Genomic DNA, 19,558 nt, shown 5'->3' with positions numbered 1-19,558 from the left:
TGAAAATAACAAGGCTTCAGTCCAAGTTTCTGCTGCTCTTGCATCAACGCAACCAAAGGGGAGATGACTATTACTATGCATACTATGCAGCACACACGCCCCTACTCCTTTTCTGTATTCATTCAGTGATGTGGTTTTCAAGTTATCTGATTCGACAGTGCCAAACTGTTTTTTTATCTAAACAAAATGGAGCAACTTCAAATGCAACCGATTTGCCCCTTCTGGTCGGAAGGGCAATGAAAACGTCATGGCCGTCAGTAAAACCATGAATTATTGTCTTCTGTGCAGATCGGGCTTCACTGTAATCCAGACGAACTAAAGCTACACGCAGGCTACTTCTCTCCATTAGATTAATTTGTACGGAACGTTATAAATAAACTTGAAGAAATGTGAAATCTTCAGGTACAAAGGTGACTAGATATAGTTTAAAGGTCAAATTACTCTGATTGGATAACGTTCTTGCCTGTCATTCTGCTCATTAACATGAAAACTAGTATGAAAACACACTAGTTCCTGCTTTCACCACAAAGGGTGCAGCAAAAACGTCCAGAATAGGTGATTTCACAATTACAGGGGATTTCACGTTAACACCTCCATTTTGATATTTTTTTTAAATTTAAAAAGAAATTTAAAAAGTAATAAATCATCCAGACTGTGCCAGTTAAAATTACATGTACATGTCTTTAAACTAAAATTCTAGACTTTAATATCTTGTACTATGGCTGTTTGGATTTGACTAATAACTGTACTGGAATTGTTACCTATAACCTGGTTATGTCATGGTATAAAAAATCAAAATACCAACAACTTTTCATCACTGAGTATATACTTCAAAGTCTGATGGTCAAAACAACTGTTATACAAATTGAATAAATCATGGTTTTTATCACACATTGTGGTTTAACATATACATTGAAACTATCATGTGACCACTTACCTAATATATATTATTCACAATAAAACTGAGAAGACTGCAGTATTAACTGACACTGAGAAGACTGCAGTATTAACTGACACTGAGAAGACTGCAGTATTAACTGTCACTGAGAAGACTGCAGTATTAACTGTCACTGAGAAGACTGCAGTATTAACTGTCACTGAGAAGACTGCAGTATTAACTGTCACTGAGAAGACTGCAGTATTAACTGTCACTGAGAAGACTGCAGTATTAACTGTCACTGAGAAGACTGCAGTATTAACTGACACTGAGAAGACTGCAGTATTAACTGTCACTGAGAAGACTGCAGTATTAACTGTCACTGAGAAGACTGCAGTATTAACTGTCACTGAGAAGACTGCAGTATTAACTGTCACTGAGAAGACTGCAGTATTAACTGACACTGAGAAGACTGCAGTATTAACTGTCACTGAGAAGACTGCAGTATTAACTGTCACTGAGAAGACTGCAGTATTAACTGTCACTGAGAAGACTGCAGTATTAACTGTCACTGAGAAGACTGCAGTATTAACTGTCACTGAGAAGACTGCAGTATTAACTGTCACTGAGAAGACTGCAGTATTAACTGTCACTGCGAAGACTGCAGTATTAACTGTCACTGAGAAGACTGCAGTATTAACTGTCACTGAGAAGACTGCAGTATTAACTGTCACTGAGAAGACTGCAGTATTAACTGTCACTGAGAAGACTGCAGTATTAACTGTCACTGAGAAGACTGCAGTATTAACTGTCACTGAGAAGACTGCAGTATTAACTGTCACTGAGAAGACTGCAGTATTAACTGTCACTGAGAAGACTGCAGTATTAACTGACACTGAGAAGACTGCAGTATTAACTGTCACTGAGAAGACTGCAGTATTAACTGACACTGAGAAGACTGCAGTATTAACTGACACTGAGAAGACTGCAGTATTAACTGTCACTGAGAAGACTGCAGTATTAACTGACACTGAGAAGACTGCAGTATTAACTGACACTGAGAAGACTGCAGTATTAACTGACACTGAGAAGACTGCAGTATTAACTGTCACTGAGAAGACTGCAGTATTAACTGTCACTGAGAAGACTGCAGTATTAACTGTCACTGAGAAGACTGCAGTATTAACTGACACTGAGAAGACTGCAGTATTAACTGTCACTGAGAAGACTGCAGTATTAACTGACACTGAGAAGACTGCAGTATTAACTGTCACTGAGAAGACTGCAGTATTAACTGACACTGGGAAGACTGCAGTATTAACTGTCACTGAGAAGACTGCAGTATTAACTGTCACTGAGAAGAATGCAGTATTAACTGACACTGAGAAGACTGCAGTATTAACTGTCACTGAGAAGACTGCAGTATTAACTGTCACTGAGAAGACTGCAGTATTAACTGTCACTGAGAAGACTGCAGTATTAACTGACACTGAGAAGACTGCAGTATTAACTGTCACTGAGAAGACTGCAGTATTAACTGTCACTGAGAAGACTGCAGTATTAACTGACACTGAGAAGACTGCAGTATTAACTGTCACTGAGAAGACTGCAGTATTAACTGTCACTGAGAAGACTGCAGTATTAACTGACACTGAGAAGACTGCAGTATTAACTGACACTGAGAAGACTGCAGTATTAACTGACACTGAGAAGACTGCAGTATTAACTGTCACTGAAAAGACTGCAGTATTAACTGTCACTGAGAAGAATGCAGTATTAACTGACACTGAGAAGACTGCAGTATTAACTGACACTGAGAAGACTGCAGTATTAACTGACACTGAGAAGACTGCAGTATTAACTGTCACTGAGAAGACTGCAGTATTAACTGTCACTGAGAAGACTGCAGTATTAACTGTCACTGAGAAGACTGCAGTATTAACTGACACTGAGAAGACTGCAGTATTAATTGACACTGAGAAGACTACAGTATTAACTGACACTAAGAAGACTCCAGTATTAACTGTCACTGAGAAGACTGCAGTATTAACTGTCACTGAGAAGACTGCAGTATTAACTGTCACTGAGAAGACTGCAGTATTAACTGTCACTGAGAAGACTGCAGTACTGACACTGAGAAGACTGCAGTATTAACTGTCACTAAGAAGACTGCAGTATTAACTGTCACTGAGAAGACTGCAGTATTAACTGTCACTGAGAAGACTGCAGTATTAACTGTCACTGAGAAGACTGCAGTATTAACTGACACTGAGAAGACTGCAGTATTAACTGTCACTGAGAAGACTGCAGTATTAACTGTCACTGAGAAGACTGCAGTATTAACTGACACTGAGAAGACTGCAGTATTAACTGTCACTGAGAAGACTGCAGTATTAACTGTCACTGAGAAGACTGCAGTATTAACTGACACTGAGAAGACTGCAGTATTAACTGTCACTGAGAAGACTGCAGTATTAACTGACACTGAGAAGACTGCAGTATTAACTGTCACTGAGAAGACTGCAGTATTAACTGACACTGAGAAGACTGCAGTATTAACTGACACTGAGAAGACTGCAGTATTAACTGTCACTGAGAAGACTGCAGTATTAACTGACACTGAGAAGACTGCAGTATTAACTGTCACTGAGAAGACTACAGTATTAACTGACACTAAGAAGACTGCAGTATTAACTGTCACTGAGAAGACTGCAGTATTAACTGTCACTGAGAAGACTGCAGTATTAACTGTCACTGAGAAGACTGCAGTATTAACTGTCACTGAGAAGACTGCAGTATTAACTGACACTGAGAAGACTGCAGTATTAACTGTCACTGAGAAGACTGCAGTATTAACTGACACTGAGAAGACTGCAGTATTAACTGACACTGAGAAGACTGCAGTATTAACTGACACTGAGAAGACTGCAGTATTAACTGACACTGAGAAGACTGCAGTATTAACTGTCACTGAGAAGACTGCAGTATTAACTGTCACTGAGAAGACTGCAGTATTAACTGTCACTGAGAAGACTGCAGTATTAACTGTCACTGAGAAGACTGCAGTATTAACTGTCACTGAGAAGACTGCAGTATTAACTGTCACTGAGAAGACTGCAGTATTAACTGACACTGAGAAGACTGCAGTATTAACTGTCACTGAGAAGACTGCAGTATTAACTGACACTGAGAAGACTGCAGTATTAACTGTCACTGAGAAGACTGCAGTATTAACTGACACTGAGAACACTGTAGTATTAACTGTCACTGAGAAGACTGCAGTATTAACTGTCACTGAGAAGACTGCAGTACTGACACTGAGAAGACTGCAGTATTAACTGTCACTAAGAAGACTGCAGTATTAACTGTCACTAAGAAGACTGCAGTATTAACTGTCACTGAGAAGACTGCAGTATTAACTGACACTGAGAAGACTGCAGTATTAACTGTCACTGAGAAGACTGCAGTATTAACTGACACTGAGAAGACTGCAGTATTAACTGTCACTGAGAAGACTGCAGTATTAACTGTCACTGAGAAGACTGCAGTATTAACTGACACTGAGAAGACTGCAGTATTAACTGTCACTGAGAAGACTGCAGTATTAACTGTCACTGAGAAGACTGCAGTATTAACTGACACTGAGAAGACTGCAGTATTAACTGACACTAAGAAGACTGCAGTATTAACTGTCACTGAGAAGACTGCAGTATTAACTGTCACTGAGAAGACTGCAGTATTAACTGACACAAAGAAGACTGCAGTATTAACTGTCACTGAGAAGACTGCAGTATTAACTGTCACTGAGAAGACTGCAGTATTAACTGTCACTGAGAAGACTGCAGTATTAACTGACACTGAGAAGACTGCAGTATTAACTGTCACTGAGAAGACTGCAGTATTAACTGACACTGAGAAGACTGCAGTATTAACTGTCACTGAGAAGACTGCAGTATTAACTGTCACTGAGAAGACTGCAGTATTAACTGACACTGAGAACACTGCAGTATTAACTGTCACTGAGAAGACTGCAGTATTAACTGTCACTGAGAAGACTGCAGTATTAACTGTCACTGAGAAGACTGCAGTACTGACACTGAGAAGACTGCAGTATTAACTGTCACTAAGAAGACTGCAGTATTAACTGTCACTGAGAAGACTGCAGTATTAACTGTCACTGAGAAGACTGCAGTATTAACTGACACTGAGAAGACTGCAGTATTAACTGTCACTGAGAAGACTGCAGTATTAACTGACACTGAGAAGACTGCAGTATTAACTGTCACTGAGAAGACTGCAGTATTAACTGTCACTGAGAAGACTGCAGTATTAACTGACACTGAGAAGACTGCAGTATTAACTGTCACTGAGAAGACTGCAGTATTAACTGTCACTGAGAAGACTGCAGTATTAACTGACACTGAGAAGACTGCAGTATTAACTGACACTGAGAAGACTGCAGTATTAACTGTCACTGAGAAGACTGCAGTATTAACTGTCACTGAGAAGACTGCAGTATTAACTGACACTGAGAAGACTGCAGTATTAACTGTCACTGAGAAGACTGCAGTATTAACTGTCACTGAGAAGACTGCAGTATTAACTGTCACTGAGAAGACTGCAGTATTAACTGACACTGAGAAGACTGCAGTATTAACTGTCACTGAGAAGACTGCAGTATTAACTGTCACTGAGAAGACTGCAGTATTAACTGACACTGAGAAGACTGCAGTATTAACTGACACTGAGAAGACTGCAGTATTAACTGTCACTGAGAAGACTGCAGTATTAACTGTCACTGAGAAGACTGCAGTATTAACTGACACTGAGAAGACTGCAGTATTAACTGACTCTGAGAAGACTGCACTACTAACTGACACTGAGAAGACTGCAATATTAACTGTCACTGAGAAGACTGCAGTATTAACTGTTACTGAGAAGACTGCAGTATTAACTGTCACTGAGAAGACTGCAGTATTATCTGACACTGAGAAGACTGCAGTATTAACTGTCACTGAGAAGACTGCAGTATTAACTGTCACTGAGAAGACTGCAGTATTAACTGACACTGAGAAGACTGCAGTATTAACTGTCACTGAGAAGACTGCAGTATTAACTGACACTGAGAAGACTGCAGTATTAACTGTCACTGAGAAGACTGCAGTATTAACTGTCACTGAGAAGACTGCAGTATTAACTGACACTGAGAAGACTGCAGTATTAACTGACACTGAGAAGACTGCAGTATTAACTGTCACTGAGAAGACTGCAGTACTAACTGACACTGAGAAGACTGCCGTATTAACTGTCACTGAGAAGACTGCCGTATTAACTGTCACTGAGAAGACTGCCGTATTAACTGACACTGAGAAGACTGCAGTATTAACTGACACTGAAAAGACTGCAGTATTAACTGTCACTGAGAAGACTGCAGTATTAACTGACACTGAGAAGACTGCAGTATTAACTGACACTGAGAAGACTGCAGTATTAACTGTCACTGAGAAGACTGCACTACTAACTGACACTGAGAAGACTGCAGTATTAACTGTCACTGAGAAGACTGCAGTATTAACTGTCACTGAGAATACTGCAGTATTAACTGACACTGAGAATACTGCAGTATTAAGTGACACTGAGAAGACTGCAGTATTAACTGTCACTGAAAAAACTGCAGTATTAACTGTCACTGAAAAAACTGCAGTATTAACTGTCACTGAAAAAACTGCAGTATTAACTGACACTGAGAAGACTGCAGTATTAACTGTCACTGAGAAGACTGCAGTATTAACTGACACTGAGAAGACTGCATTATTAAGTGTCACTGAGAAGACTGCAGTATTAACTGACACTGAGAAGACTGCAGTATTAACTGTCACTGAGAAGACTGCAGTATTAACTGACACTGAGAAGACTGAAGTATTAACTGACACTGAGACGACTGCAGTACTGACACTGAGAAGATTGCAGTACTAACTGACACTGAGAAGACTGTAGTACTAACTGACACTGAGAAGACTGCAGTATTAACTGTCACTGAGAAGACTGCAGTATTAACTGTCACTGAGAAGACTGCAGTACTAACTGACACTGAGAAGACTGCAGTATTAAGTGACACTGAGAAGACTGCAGTATTAAGTGACACTGAAAAGACTGCAGTATTAACTGTCACTGAAAAGACTGCAGTATTAACTGACACTGAGAAGACTGCAGTATTAACTGACACTGAGAAGACTGCAGTACTGACACTGAGAAGACTGCAGTACTAACTGACACTGAGAAGACTGCAGTACTAACTGACACTGAGAAGACTGCACTACTAACTGACACTAAGAAGACTGCAGTATTAACTGTCACTGAGAAGACTGCAGTATTAACTGTCACTAAGAAGACTGCAGTATTAACTGACACTGAGAAGACTGCAGTATTAACTGACACTGAGAAGACTGCAGTATTAACTGTCACTGAGAAGACTGCAGTGTTAACTGACACTGAGAAGACTGCAGTATTAACTGACACTGAGAAGACTGCAGTATTAACTGACACTGAGAAGACTGCAGTATTAACTGTCACTGAGAAGACTGCAGTATTAACTGACACTGAGAAGACTGCAGTATTAACTGTCACTGAGAAGACTGCAGTATTAACTGTCACTGAGAAGACTGCAGTATTAACTGTCACTGAGAAGACTGCAGTATTAACTGACACTGAGAAGACTGCAGTATTAACTGTCACTGAGAAGACTGCAGTATTAACTGACACTGAGAACACTGCAGTATTAACTGTCACTGAGAAGACTGCAGTATTAACTGTCACTGAGAAGACTGCAGTATTAACTGTCACTGAGAAGACTGCAGTACTGACACTGAGAAGACTGCAGTATTAACTGTCACTAAGAAGACTGCAGTATTGACTGTCACTGAGAAGACTGCAGTATTAACTGTCACTGAGAAGACTGCAGTATTAACTGACACTGAGAAGACTGCAGTATTAACTGTCACTGAGAAGACTGCAGTATTAACTGACACTGAGAAGACTGCAGTATTAACTGTCACTGAGAAGACTGCAGTATTAACTGTCACTGAGAAGACTGCAGTATTAACTGACACTGAGAAGACTGCAGTATTAACTGTCACTGAGAAGACTGCAGTATTAACTGTCACTGAGAAGACTGCAGTATTAACTGACACTGAGAAGACTGCAGTATTAACTGTCACTGAGAAGACTGCAGTATTAACTGTCACTGAGAAGACTGCAGTATTAACTGACACTGAGAAGACTGCAGTATTAACTGTCACTGAGAAGACTGCAGTATTAACTGTCACTGAGAAGACTGCAGTATTAACTGTCACTGAGAAGACTGCAGTATTAACTGACACTGAGAAGACTGCAGTATTAACTGTCACTGAGAAGACTGCAGTATTAACTGTCACTGAGAAGACTGCAGTATTAACTGACACTGAGAAGACTGCAGTATTAACTGACACTGAGAAGACTGCAGTATTAACTGTCACTGAGAAGACTGCAGTATTAACTGTCACTGAGAAGACTGCAGTATTAACTGACACTGAGAAGACTGCAGTATTAACTGTCACTGAGAAGACTGCAGTATTAACTGTCACTGAGAAGACTGCAGTATTAACTGACACTGAGAAGACTGCAGTATTAACTGTCACTGAGAAGACTGCAGTATTAACTGTCACTGAGAAGACTGCAGTACTAACTGACACTGAGAAGACTGCCGTATTAACTGTCACTGAGAAGACTGCAGTATTAACTGACACTGAGAAGACTGCAGTATTAACTGACACTGAGAAGACTGCAGTATTAACTGACACTGAGAAGACTGCAGTATTAACTGACACTGAGAAGACTGCAGTATTAACTGACTCTGAGAAGACTGCACTACTAACTGACACTGAGAAGACTACAATATTAACTGTCACTGAGAAGACTGCAGTATTAACTGTTACTGAGAAGACTGCAGTATTAACTGTCACTGAGAAGACTGCAGTATTATCTGACACTGAGAAGACTGCAGTATTAACTGTCACTGAGAAGACTGCAGTATTAACTGTCACTGAGAAGACTGCAGTATTAACTGACACTGAGAAGACTGCAGTATTAACTGTCACTGAGAAGACTGCAGTATTAACTGACACTGAGAAGACTGCAGTATTAACTGTCACTGAGAAGACTGCAGTATTAACTGTCACTGAGAAGACTGCAGTATTAACTGACACTGAGAAGACTGCAGTATTAACTGACACTGAGAAGACTGCAGTTTTAACTGACACTGAGAAGACTGCAGTATTAACTGTCACTGAGAAGACTGCAGTACTAACTGACACTGAGAAGACTGCCGTATTAACTGTCACTGAGAAGACTGCCGTATTAACTGTCACTGAGAAGACTGCAGTATTAACTGACACTGAGAAGACTGCAGTATTAACTGACACTGAAAAGACTGCAGTATTAACTGTCACTGAGAAGACTGCAGTATTAACTGACACTGAGAAGACTGCAGTATTAACTGTCACTGAGAAGACTGCACTACTAACTGACACTGAGAAGACCGCAGTATTAACTGTCACTGAGAAGACTGCAGTATTAACTGTCACTGAGAATACTGCAGTATTAACTGACACTGAGAATACTGCAGTATTAAGTGACACTGAGAAGACTGCAGTATTAACTGTCACTGAAAAAACTGCAGTATTAACTGTCACTGAAATAACTGCAGTATTAACTGTCACTGAAAAAACTGCAGTATTAACTGACACTGAGAAGACTGCAGTATTAACTGTCACTGAGAAGACTGCAGTATTAACTGACACTGAGAAGACTGCATTATTAACTGTCACTGAGAAGACTGCAGTATTAACTGACACTGAGAAGACTGCAGTATTAACTGACACTGAGAAGACTGCAGTATTAACTGACACTGAGAAGACTGCAGTATTAACTGTCACTGAGAAGACTGCAGTATTAACTGTCACTGAGAAGACTGCAGTATTAACTGACACTGAGAAGACTGCAGTATTAACTGTCACTGAGAAGACTGCAGTATTAACTGTCACTGAGAAGACTGCAGTATTAACTGACACTGAGAAGACTGCAGTATTAACTGTCACTGAGAAGACTGCAGTATTAACTGTCACTGAGAAGACTGCAGTACTAACTGACACTGAGAAGACTGCCGTATTAACTGTCACTGAGAAGACTGCAGTATTAACTGACACTGAGAAGACTGCAGTATTAACTGACACTGAGAAGACTGCAGTATTAACTGACACTGAGAAGACTGCAGTATTAACTGACACTGAGAAGACTGCAGTATTAACTGACTCTGAGAAGACTGCACTACTAACTGACACTGAGAAGACTGCAATATTAACTGTCACTGAGAAGACTGCAGTATTAACTGTTACTGAGAAGACTGCAGTATTAACTGTCACTGAGAAGACTGCAGTATTATCTGACACTGAGAAGACTGCAGTATTAACTGTCACTGAGAAGACTGCAGTATTAACTGTCACTGAGAAGACTGCAGTATTAACTGACACTGAGAAGACTGCAGTATTAACTGTCACTGAGAAGACTGCAGTATTAACTGACACTGAGAAGACTGCAGTATTAACTGTCACTGAGAAGACTGCAGTATTAACTGTCACTGAGAAGACTGCAGTATTAACTGACACTGAGAAGACTGCAGTATTAACTGACACTGAGAAGACTGCAGTTTTAACTGACACTGAGAAGACTGCAGTATTAACTGTCACTGAGAAGACTGCAGTACTAACTGACACTGAGAAGACTGCCGTATTAACTGTCACTGAGAAGACTGCCATATTAACTGTCACTGAGAAGACTGCAGTATTAACTGACACTGAGAAGACTGCAGTATTAACTGACACTGAAAAGACTGCAGTATTAACTGTCACTGAGAAGACTGCAGTATTAACTGACACTGAGAAGACTGCAGTATTAACTGACACTGAGAAGACTGCAGTATTAACTGTCACTGAGAAGACTGCACTACTGACACTGAGAAGACCGCAGTATTAACTGTCACTGAGAAGACTGCAGTATTAACTGTCACTGAGAATACTGCAGTATTAACTGACACTGAGAATACTGCAGTATTAAGTGACACTGAGAAGACTGCAGTATTAACTGTCACTGAAAAAACTGCAGTATTAACTGTCACTGAAATAACTGCAGTATTAACTGTCACTGAAAAAACTGCAGTATTAACTGACACTGAGAAGACTGCAGTATTAACTGTCACTGAGAAGACTGCAGTATTAACTGACACTGAGACGACTGCAGTACTGACACTGAGAAGATTGCAGTACTAACTGACACTGAGAAGACTGTAGTACTAACTGACACTGAGAAGACTGCAGTATTAACTGTCACTGAGAAGACTGCAGTATTAACTGTCACTGAGAAGACTGCAGTACTAACTGACACTGAGAAGACTGCAGTATTAAGTGACACTGAGAAGACTGCAGTATTAAGTGACACTGAAAAGACTGCAGTATTAACTGTCACTGAAAAGACTGCAGTATTAACTGACACTGAGAAGACTGCAGTATTAACTGACACTGAGAAGACTGCAGTACTGACACTGAGAAGACTGCAGTACTAAATGACACTGAGAAGACTGCAGTACTAACTGACACTGAGAAGACTGCAGTATTAACTGACACTGAGAAGACTGCAGTATTAACTGACACTGAGAAGACTGCAGTATTAACTGTCACTGAGAAGACTGCAGTATTAACTGACACTGAGAAGACTGCAGTATTAACTGACACTGAGAAGACTGCAGTATTAACTGACACTGAGAAGACTGCAGTATTAACTGTCACTTAGAAGACTGCAGTATTAACTGACACTGAGAAGACTGCAGTATTAACTGTCACTGAGAAGACTGCAGTATTAACTGTCACTGAGAAGACTGCAGTATTAACTGTCACTGAGAAGACTGCAGTATTAACTGACACTGAGAAGACTGCAGTATTAACTGTCACTGAGAAGACTGCAGTATTAACTGACACTGAGAAGACTGCAGTATTAACTGTCACTGAGAAGACTGCAGTATTAACTGACACTGAGAAGACTGCAGTATTAACTGACACTGAGAAGACTGCAGTATTAACTGACACTGAGAAGACTGCAGTATTAACTGACACTGAGAAGACTGCAGTATTAACTGTCACTGAGAAGACTGCAGTATTAACTGACACTGAGAAGACTGCAGTATTAACTGTCACTGAGAAGACTGCAGTATTAACTGTCACTGAGAAGACTGCAGTATTAACTGACACTGAGAAGACTGCAGTATTAACTGTCACTGAGAAGACTGCAGTATTAACTGACACTGAGAAGACTGCAGTATTAACTGACACTGAGAAGACTGCAGTATTAACTGTCACTGAGAAGACTGCAGTATTAACTGTCACTGAGAAGACTGCAGTATTAACTGACACTGAGAAGACTGCAGTATTAACTGTCACTGAGAAGACTGCAGTATTAACTGTCACTGAGAAGACTGCAGTATTAACTGACACTGAGAAGACTGCAGTATTAACTGACACTGAGAAGACTGCAGTATTAACTGTCACTGAGAAGACTGCAGTATTAACTGTCACTGAGAAGACTGCAGTATTAACTGACACTGAGAAGACTGCAGTATTAACTGTCACTGAGAAGACTGCAGTATTAACTGTCACTGAGAAGACTGCAGTATTAACTGACACTGAGAAGACTGCAGTATTAACTGTCACTGAGAAGAATGCAGTATTAACTGTCACTGAGAAGACTGCAGTACTAACTGACACTGAGAAGACTGCCGTATTAACTGTCACTGAGAAGACTGCAGTATTAACTGACACTGAGAAGACTGCAGTATTAACTGACACTGAGAAGACTGCAGTATTAACTGACACTGAGAAGACTGCAGTATTAACTGACTCTGAGAAGACTGCACTACTAACTGACACTGAGAAGACTGCAATATTAACTGTCACTGAGAAGACTGCAGTATTAACTGTTATTGAGAAGACTGCAGTATTAACTGTTACTGAGAAGACTGCAGTATTAACTGTCACTGAGAAGACTGCAGTATTAACTGTCACTGAGAAGACTGCAGTATTAACTGTCACTGAGAAGACTGCAGTATTAACTGACACTGAGAAGACTGCAGTATTAACTGTCACTGAGAAGACTGCAGTATTAACTGACACTGAGAAGACTGCAGTATTAACTGTCACTGAGAAGACTGCAGTATTAACTGTCACTGAGAAGACTGCAGTATTAACTGTCACTGAGAAGACTGCAGTATTAACTGACACTGAGAAGACTGCAGTATTAACTGACACTGAGAAGACTGCAGTATTAACTGTCACTGAGAAGACTGCCGTACTAACTGACACTGAGAAGACTGCCGTATTAACTGTCACTGAGAAGACTGCCGTATTAACTGTCACTGAGAAGACTGCAGTATTAACTGACACTGAGAAGACTGCAGTATTAACTGTTACTGAGAAGACTGCAGTATTAACTGTCACTGAGAAGACTGCAGTATTAACTGACACTGAGAAGACTGCAGTATTAACTGACACTGAGAAGACTGCAGTATTAACTGTCACTGAGAAGACTGCAGTATTAACTCACTGAGAAGACTGCAGTATTAACTGTCACTGAGAAGACTGCAGTATTAACTGACACTGAGAAGACTGCAGTATTAACTGTCACTGAGAAGACTGCACTACTAACTGACACTGAGAAGACTGCAGTATTAACTGTCACTGAGAAGACTGCAGTATTAACTGTCACTGAGAATACTGCAGTATTAACTGACACTGAGAATACTGCAGTATTAAGTGACACTGAGAAGACTGCAGTATTAACTGTCACTGAAAAAACTGCAGTATTAACTGTCACTGAAAAAACTGCAGTATTAACTGTCACTGAAAAAACTGCAGTATTAACTGACACTGAGAAGACTGCAGTATTAACTGTCACTGAGAAGACTGCAGTATTAACTGACACTGAGAAGACTGCAGTATTAACTGTCACTGAGAAGACTGTAGTACTAACTGACACTGAGAAGACTGCAGTATTAACTGTCACTGAGAAGACTGCAGTACTAACTGACACTGAGAAGACTGCAGTATTAAGTGACACTGAGAAGACTGCAGTATTAAGTGACACTGAAAAGACTGCAGTATTAACTGTCACTGAAAAGACTGCAGTATTAACTGACACTGAGAAGACTGCAGTATTAACTGACACTGAGAAGACTGCAGTACTGACACTGAGAAGACTGCAGTACTAACTGACACTGAGAAGACTGCAGTACTAACTGACACTGAGAAGACTGCACTACTAACTGACACTGAGAAGACTGCAGTATTAACTGTCACTGAGAAGACTGCAGTATTAACTGACACTGAGAAGACTGCAGTATTAACTGTCACTGACAAGACTGCAGTATTAACTGTCACTAAGAAGACTGCAGTATTAACTGACACTGAGAAGACTGCAGTATTAACTGACACTGAGAAGACTGCAGTATTAACTGTCACTGAGAAGACTGCAGTATTAACTGACACTGAGAAGACTGCAGTATTAACTGACACTGAGAAGACTGCAGTATTAACTGACACTGAGAAGACTGCAGTATTAACTGACACTGAGAAGACTGCAGTATTAACTGACACTGAGAAGACTGCAGTATTAACTGTCACTGAGAAGACTGCAGTATTAACTGACAGAGAAGACTGCAGTACTAACTGACACTGAGAAGACTGCACTACTAACTGACACTGAGAAGACTGTAGTATTAACTGTCACTGAGAAGACTGCAGTATTTACTGACACCGAGAAGACTGCAGTATTAACTGACACTGAGAAGACTGCAGTATTAACTGTCACTGAGAAGACTGCAGTATTAACTGACACTGAGAAGACTGCAGTATTAACTGACACTGAGAAGACTGCAGTATTAACTGACACTGAGAAGACTGCAGTATTAACTGACACTGAGAAGACTGCAGTATTAACTGACACTGAGAAGACTGCAGTATTAACTGACACTGAGAAGACTGCAGTACTGACACTGAGAAGACTGCAGTATTAACTGTCACTGAGAAGACTGCAGTATTAACTGACAGAGAAGACTGCAGTACTAACTGACACTGAGAAGACTGCAGTATTAACTGTCACTGAGAAGACTGCAGTATTAACTGACACTGAGAAGACTGCATTATTAACTGTCACTGAGAAGACTGCAGTATTAACTGACACTGAGAAGACTGCAGTATTAACTGTCACTGAGAAGACTGCAGTATTAACTGACACTGAGAAGACTGCAGTATTAACTGACACTGAGAAGACTGCAGTACTGACACTGAGAAGACTGCAGTACTAACTGACACTGAGAAGACTGTAGTACTAACTGACACTGAGAAGACTGCAGTATTAACTGTCACTGAGAAGACTGCAGTATTAACTGTCACTGAGAAGACTGCAGTACTAACTGACACTGAGAAGACTGCAGTATTAAGTGACACTGAGAAGACTGCAGTATTAAGTGACACTGAAAAGACTGCAGTATTAACTGTCACTGAAAAGACTGCAGTATTAACTGACACTGAGAAGACTGCAGTATTAACTGTCACTGAGAAGACTGCAGTATTAACTGACACTGAGAAGACTGCAGTATTAACTGACACTGAGAAGACTGCAGTATTAACTGACACTGAGAAGACTGCAGTACTGACACTGAGAAGACTGCAGTATTAACTGTCACTGAGAAGACTGCAGTATTAACTGACAGAGAAGACTGCAGTACTAACTGACACTGAGAAGACTGCACTACTAACTGACACTGAGAAGACTGCAGTATTAACTGTCACTGAGAAGACTGCAGTATTAACTGTCACTGAGAAGACTGCAGTATTAACTGACACTGAGAAGACTGCAGTATTAACTGTCACTGAGAAGACTGTAGTACTAACTGACACTGAGAAGACTGTAGTACTAACTGACACTGAGAAGACTGCAGTATTAACTGTCACTGAGAAGACTGCAGTATTAACTGACACTGAGAAGACTGCAGTATTAACTGTCACTGAGAAGACTGCAGTATTAACTGACACCATACATGTTGTTACCTGGATTGACAGTTTGAAAGTGATGTTCCAATACTGCAATGAAAGCCACACCAGTTACCATGGTGACAGCAAGCAATTGTAATCTGACTGCCAACCACTGATTTGCCACAAATGAACAAAACTGTGCCTTTTGATTGGTTTCCAGTCTCTCTTTATTTTCAGTTGCAAACCTAGAATCAAAGTTTAAGTGTATATTCAGTGCCTCATATTATAAACTGATATAAATTTGGAAGATATAAAAGCTAGTAAATTTGGTGAATCAAGAGGTATGCAAATGTGTCGAAATGGACATAGTGCGAGTGGTTAGTGCTAGTAGCAGTAATCCGAAAAATGCTAAAATGGCATGAGATCTAGTGCTAAAACGGCACTAGATCTAGTGCTAAAATGTACATAGTGCGAGTGACATTGATATCGCGTTGTCAACGACGTCAAGACATCCCGTAATTCTCTGAAAATAAATTAATATTTACGTAATATTGTTGTATCTTTCATTCATTGGAAATGTGCTACAGTGGGAAAATTGAGAATGTCATTGTCCACGTTTGTCGTAATAGACCGTTGGAACACAGTCACTTTACTAGTGACTGTGGTTGGAACAACGCGATCGGCTGGGAAACTAGCTGAAACAGTGAAACTGCAGGTCGAACTTCGAAATTTTTACAAATTGTGAATAAATATACTGTATGAAATGGTATTGTGAGGAAGTTTGTGTTTTCAAGTTTGGCGAATGGAAACTTTATGTAAATGGTGGAATTCAGCGTTGATTTTTTTTAAATCGCTGTTGTGCCGTTTTATTTCTGGTCGGCGCCACACTTAATGAAAATAGATCTTCGAAAATGAAATTATGATGCCATATGTGAACTAAATAAAAAATTAGTATACTCCTAGTCTAAGTCCCGGGTCCCTGTAAAGCTCGGTGGCTGTTGTGTGTACTGCGACCTGTGAATGGGCATATACATATTTACGCAATCCTGTTGTTACATTGTATCATGGAGTAACTAACGGAATATGATGTAACCTCGCCGACTTTTTGATTTTTTAACGTGACCATATTATATATGTCAAGACACTTTCTCTGCAATAATATTTTTTAGGAGCCCTTAGGATTTTTTGTTGTAGACTCTTGAAATCTTGTTCTTGTTACAGTTGGTAATAATTAAAACATGTGAAGTAACAAGTTCGTCTGCTGAATTTCCGGTTGTAAAATACATATTTTAACCCTTCACAGCTAAACAAACCCAGTGTATGGTCGCGTTAAAAAAATGGGACCAAGAAATCGTCCAGAGCGATTTTTCGGCAGTTTTTAAATTTATTTTTTAAAACATTTTGTCGTAATTTATCGGACATTTCAATCGTTCCTGACGTCTAAATCAGTCTATTTAAGTTTTTATTCAAGAGCGTGTTTATTGTGACGAGCGTAAGCTCCGTTTGGACAAAGAGCTGTTATCACTGTAAACAATGTTAAATTATTCTTCTTATGCTAATTTCATCTTTGAAAACAACTATTTTTTTTATTTAAAAAAAAATCATGCCATTTTCCCATCAAAATCCAAGCCAAAAGAGCGTACTACAACATCGGCAAATCTCTTCCGCGTTGCGTTCAATAACATTATCATATTTAAATGAGCTATTGTGATTTGAACGCGTTGGCATCATCCAGCATTTTGACTGGTTAATTAGCGACCTACTAGTATTAGCTCAACTCACGCAAGAGAAACATGGCGGATACCCTACTGCATCGAGCGTTTATATGCGATCGGAATCATTTGCTTACGATGAAACTAAGTTTTGTGCGTTATTATAATCACTACTGAGTAATATTCAACGTTTGTGAAACGTAGCATGTTCGGATTGAGCATCTGTGATCACTTGCTGCTACGCAATGCAGTTGTGTTCGTTTTTATTAGAAACGTCGTTTAAAATATACTTTTGTTACCAATAAAATAAAAACAAATGTATTTGAAAAATGACACTGGGCGACACTGTAATGACATTCCAGGTGGTCTACTTTTTAATTCAGCAAGAATTATTAATTATTGTTAATTCTGCAATAGTTTCTTTCATCTTGGGTGGCCCAACTGACGGCGTAGATAGTCTGCGTAGTTGGATACAATGAAAATTTCCCCCAAAATATTTGATAATATTCCAAGGGCGATTTTTCAGATGGCCGAATTTACGGCAGAATCCGGTATTATATAAAGAAAGTATTATTATGGACATCTCGCGCATATTGCCGATGTTTTATACTGTTTGTAGTTTGCATATGAAAGTGGTTGTTGATGCTCCTCCTATTATTCGACGTCGTTGACAATGCGATAACAATGCCACTCGCACTGTGCACATTTTAGCACTAGATCTAGTACTTTTTCGGATTAGTGCTACTAGCACTAGCCACTCGCACTACGCCCATTTCGACACATTTACATACATGGAATCAAGAAAAAAAATTAAAATTCAGCAGCAGCAAATAAATGAACTAAATTTCATCAAATTGCAAAAATTGATAGCTAGAGAATTTAAAGAATTGACAGTATTCCCCTTATCAGAAGTGGATATTATATTTTTCTCCACACATTATTACAAAAATCATTTCCATGATGAAATCTATCACAAAGATTTTTAATATTGTTATTCGATGAAAACTGACCTGTCAGTGGCTCTGAGGGCTCTTATTGTCATTAATCCTGTCAATGTCTCTGTGAAATGAGCATAGATTGGTGATAATGTCACACTACTTAGTCTCTTCAGTTCTCGTGATGTTCTACGATAATATCGCTGACAATTGGATAGAAATAAAACAAATTAGAGAATCATTCTACTGTTATATGGCTGGTATTGTAAATGACTTCATATCATATATTTTCTTGCAATCAAACCGATTCTTAAAATCAACACAGAAGGCGCTGTCTCCTAATATAGTGATACTGATAACATCACTTGACTAGCTACATGTGAAGGGGTTTAGAAACCCAGATGGCTTCACTTGTACTAGCATATTCACTAGCTACATGTGAAGGGGTTTAGAAACCCAGATGGCTTCACTTGTACTAGCATATTCACTAGCTACATGTGAAGGGGTTTAGAAACCCAGATGGCTTCACTTGTACTAGCATATTCACACTGCACACTCAATATAATACTGTAAATGCATTAATTGTTCACTGATTTCGGATATTTTTAGCTATTTTTGCAGAGAAGTAAAATCTGCAATTAAAAGTCAACATGCAAAATAACCTTTGAACTCATTGTTTCTCTGCAAAGTTCATGAAAGTTCAAAATATCAAAATAGTGAAATTAAAATAAATGACTTTACAGTAAAAACTAACAAGATTTGACACAGACACGCATATAGACAGACAGACAGACATATGGACGAACAGACATTGGTACAAAATTACATTTGTGATTTCCATATACAGTATATACTTCCCTAATACATGGTACTGTAACAACAAAACGCAGTTCCATGGCACCATAGAACTGTAGCTCAAAT

The 19,558-nt window shown here is 39.5% G+C and overlaps 1 protein-coding gene across 1 annotated transcript in view; it reads right to left on the bottom strand.

Moving 5' to 3' along the window:
- The window catches only part of LOC102808117 (ATP-binding cassette sub-family C member 10-like), a 64,066-nt gene that overhangs the window by 4,290 nt on the left and 40,218 nt on the right, over nucleotides 1-19,558 (bottom strand). Inside the window, exons 13-14 of the mRNA XM_085495624.1 lie at nucleotides 18,713-18,840; nucleotides 16,066-16,235 (exon numbers count right to left, since the gene is read on the bottom strand). Of these exons, the coding sequence (XP_085351750.1) occupies nucleotides 16,066-16,235; nucleotides 18,713-18,840 (298 nt within the window). The remainder of the gene's footprint in view (nucleotides 1-16,065; nucleotides 16,236-18,712; nucleotides 18,841-19,558) is intronic.

This window comes from Saccoglossus kowalevskii, chromosome 2 (assembly GCF_978046115.1).
Source record: "Saccoglossus kowalevskii chromosome 2, keSacKowa6.1, whole genome shotgun sequence".
Taxonomy (NCBI): Eukaryota; Metazoa; Hemichordata; class Enteropneusta; family Harrimaniidae; genus Saccoglossus; species Saccoglossus kowalevskii.
The sequence above is the reverse complement of the archived record's forward strand: the minus strand, read 5'-3'. Positions and strand labels throughout refer to the sequence as shown.